The sequence below is a fragment of the Lygodium microphyllum genome, chromosome 21 (assembly GCF_053477565.2).
Source record: "Lygodium microphyllum isolate KBCC chromosome 21, Lygodium_microphyllum_v1.1.10, whole genome shotgun sequence".
In the NCBI taxonomy this organism is placed as follows: domain Eukaryota; kingdom Viridiplantae; phylum Streptophyta; class Polypodiopsida; order Schizaeales; family Lygodiaceae; genus Lygodium; species Lygodium microphyllum.
The window spans coordinates 75,502,178-75,505,698 of NC_141155.1; the positions used below are offsets into that span (position 1 = coordinate 75,502,178).

Here is a 3,521-nt window from a genome sequence, read left to right on the forward strand (position 1 = left end):
ATAAGATATAGGGAGAGAAAGGGAGGGGAGAGATTATGTGGATCCAACCCTCAAAATGCTGTGCAAGACACTCCCACAACCCCATCCAAGCTCCAAATTAGCTCTAAAACCACCACACAACATAGCAATATCACCAACCCAACAACATGACTCAATCTGAACACAACCCAAACACATTTCACAAAACTCACAGAAGGAACACTAGTTTGCAAAACAGCCCATCTTGAGAGCAAAAATACTCATAACAAGAAAGCATGTACAAGGTAAGCCAAAGGCACAAGGGACCATGTAAAGAGTGAGGGTGGAGCACATTTGAGATAAGGAGAGAAGGATTAGCACATCCAAGTGTAACCAGTGCTGACATCTGAGAAGAATTAATTGTAACCAATGTTCCAATACAACCAATGTTAATGTCCGAGTTCAACCAATGCAAATGTCCAAGAAGAACCAAGGCCGTATATATTATGTAGGGAGAAAGGACACATATATGTTTCAATGTACAAGGAGGGCAATTCTTGCCACTCCAATTGGCCGGGGCTGGTGCTTCAAAAATCCTCATCAAGGCGAAAGACATGGTTACCCTCAATGTTTCCCAAACCAGCCATCACAGAGGCCTTTTGGTATTCTCCTACTCTTTTCTCAAAGAAATTTGTTTTACCCCTGTGGATCAAATCATTTGATCAAATTGCTATCAGTAATCAAACAAGAGTTATGACAGTAAGCTCTGACAGCTATAATACAACAATGTGTGATGAGTTGGAGAACTCACTGTAGAGAGATCAACTCCATCCAGTCGAAAGGATTCTGAGCATTATAAACTTTGCCATATCCGAGTGCAACCTGCACAACCAAGCTTTCTCAGAGATTGCTCGAGGTCACAAATTAAGCATAAAATCGGGTCATGTAAGAGAGGCCTGACTGGTCTTATTACCATGAGCCTGTCAGCCACAAAGTCAATGTATTGACTCATCAGGGTGGAATTCATTCCCACGAGATCACAAGAGAGAGCCTCGCACACAAACTCTCTCTCAATTTCTACTGCATCACATAATATATCTCGCACCCTTGCCTCAGGCAGCTTATTCTCCAACAGCCTGGATAAATTCCCATTGAATTGATGTCATCAGTAAGTCAACATAAGCATTTTCCCCATTCCCACAGGAAGGGGCAAACACCTGGACAGATTAGCATCAAAACACTGTCATCAGCAAACCAACTTTTGACAATCCCACAATGGGGACAAATTTTATTCAACTCACGTGTATAGAAGGCATGCGAAATCACAATGCAGACCCTCATCTCTTGAAATCAGCTCATTAGAGAAGGTTAATCCTGGCATCAGACCTCTCTTCTTCAACCAAAAGATGGCACAGAAACTGTATCAAAACGAGCCATGAGGTTCATATAAGTCATCATAACCAAGGCACACTGAGAAACAGGATGCATATGACCAGTATTACCTGCCAGAGAAGAATATGCCCTCCACACATGCAAAGGCCACAAGCCTCTCTGCAAAGGAGCTAGTGCTACCTATCCATCGCAGAGCCCAGTCTGCCTTTTTGCCCACACATGGAACAGTCTCAATTGCATTAAAGAGCCTGGCCTTCTCCTTTGGGTCCTTGATATAAGTTTCCAACAGCAGGCTATACATTTCTGTCGAATGGAACGCATGTTCAGCAACAATTATCAAAGGATTGTCTCAACATTGCATAATCAACCACATTTGACATTTTCCTGTGTGAGAAAAGGGGCTCTTTTCCATTTCAATTTCCTAGAGTGTTCAAAATCATGAGCTTCTGTGAGGCAGGAACCAGATCCCTAGCTAGGGATGCTGTCCCTCCCTCGCAAAAGCTTATGATATTGTCACAATTCAATGTACAAACTAAAGTGGGAATTTGCCTAAAGCTTGTTGTCAAATGGCTACATAGAGCATGTGCCAGTTACCTGAATGGATATTTTCAATTGCAATTTGAAAGCCATAAAATGCACGGGCCTGCAAGGTTGAAACCAGTTGATAAGATTTAAATTCAGAAAGGACAACCTTACAGACAGGCACAACGCAGACAGAAAACTACCTCTGGAATTTGTATCTCTTTCATGAACCTGACAGCGAGATTTTCCAATACAATCCCATCGGAAGCAGCAAAGAATGCTAAAACGTGGCTGATGAAGTGCTTCTCATCATCCTGCAGGCCCTCCCAATGATGGGCATCGGTAGAGAGGTCGACTTCCTCGGCTGCAAAAAGCACATAAAAGCAAGCCCAATTTCTTAGCAGAACGTCTGAAATGGCAGCACTAATGGGGCCAAAGCATGTAAAGCAAGGCTTTTCCCTTAGAAGGCACTAACAATACACAGGGAACAAGGAGAACACACCTGTCCAAAAGCTCGCTTCTGCTTTCTTGTACATCTCCCAGACAGCGGGATACTTGATGGGGAACATGCAGAACCTCTGCGGGTTCTCAGTAAGGAGGGGCTCTGACTTCTGCAACAGAGAAGGCATGGTGACACAAAGAGAGAGAGAGAGAGAGAGAGAGAGAGAGTGCGTGCGTGCGTGAGTGTGTGTGTGTGTGAGAGAGATAGAAGATAGAGGGAGAGGAGATGAGACTGTTGGTTATGTTGAAGAAGATGGTGATGTTGTTATATGTATTGCCTTGGGAGTTTCAAGAGAAACGAAGTAGGAGAGAGAGAGAGAGAGAGAGAGAGAGAGAGAGAGCCTTTGGCGCCATGGCGGGTCTTTCGTTTCAAATTTCGAACGACCAATCTTCCTCAACACAGCCCCCCTCTCTCTCTCCCCCCCCCCCCACGCCTCTCTCAAACAATCTTCCTTTACAAGCTTTCCTTGCCTTCGCAGCCCACTCCAACAATACAGCTTTATGCTTTTAGGGGCCCTCCTCAAACGAGACCCCACCCACAAGGAGGACCAACCAAACGTCCAAGTGAGTACTAAGGGTGGTTACACACCGCCATTGCCCGCCCAAACTGGGCACAGGAAAAGTTGACTTGGGCGGTCACTTGTCCGCCACCTGCTTACACACTGGGCAGTGGACTCTTTTCGTTATCAACAAGTGTCCGTCCACAATCGTTTACACACCGGCCACCACCTACGCACTGGACACTTCCTGAATCGCATGTGAATGAAGGGATGCTACGGATGTTGATCATCATTCTCATAATAATTATTTTTAGGATACTTGATTAAAGACTTTAAATCGACTAATAAACCTTTAAAAAAAGTCACCAATAAAACTAAATGCATGAATCTGAAGTTTTTCCTACCAAAGAACTCCAAGAATATGACCTTGTTGTCTCATTGCTTTCTGCATCAATATATTTGTTTCTATGGTGACTACTATGCATGTTTTTGGAAGCTCATTCACTTCCAAGAGAGCAGGGGAGTTGAACCCCTTCACCATGTTGTTGAGGCATGGCTCTACTGAGCTCTCTGCGGAAAGGTGGAAAGAGGGAAAAAATTTTAGCACACCACCCCTCTTTCCACCTGCGCTGCAGATGCAAGGATGAC

At 44.4% G+C, this 3,521-nt stretch overlaps 1 protein-coding gene across 1 annotated transcript; it reads right to left on the bottom strand.

Moving 5' to 3' along the window:
* Positions 1 to 436: 436 nt before the first annotated feature.
* Positions 437 to 2,765, bottom strand: LOC148018155 (ribonucleoside-diphosphate reductase small chain-like). Its single transcript, XM_087661334.1, has 8 exons — positions 2,375 to 2,765; positions 2,076 to 2,236; positions 1,945 to 1,993; positions 1,461 to 1,653; positions 1,260 to 1,376; positions 932 to 1,094; positions 770 to 840; positions 437 to 660 (listed from the first exon to the last, which is right to left on the bottom strand). The coding sequence occupies exons 1-8, from the start codon at positions 2,499 to 2,501 to the stop codon at positions 546 to 548; spliced, it is 996 nt and encodes a 331-aa protein (XP_087517460.1). The 5' UTR covers positions 2,502 to 2,765; the 3' UTR covers positions 437 to 545.
* Between the last annotated feature and the right edge of the window lie 756 nt (positions 2,766 to 3,521).

What these genes read in the sequence shown, in the direction of transcription:
- LOC148018155 (XM_087661334.1), bottom strand. Translation starts at nt 2,501, where the DNA reads ATGCCTTCTCTGTTGCAGAAGTCAGAGCCCCTCCTTACTGAGAACCCG. An exon ending in AAGAGATACAAATTCCAGAG is followed by an intron (nt 1,994 to 2,075) that starts GTAGTTTTCTGT and finishes TCAACCTTGCAG; the next exon opens with GCCCGTGCATTTTATGGCTT. An exon ending in TTGTGGCTGACAGGCTCATG is followed by an intron (nt 841 to 931) that starts GTAATAAGACCA and finishes TTGGTTGTGCAG; the next exon opens with GTTGCACTCGGATATGGCAA.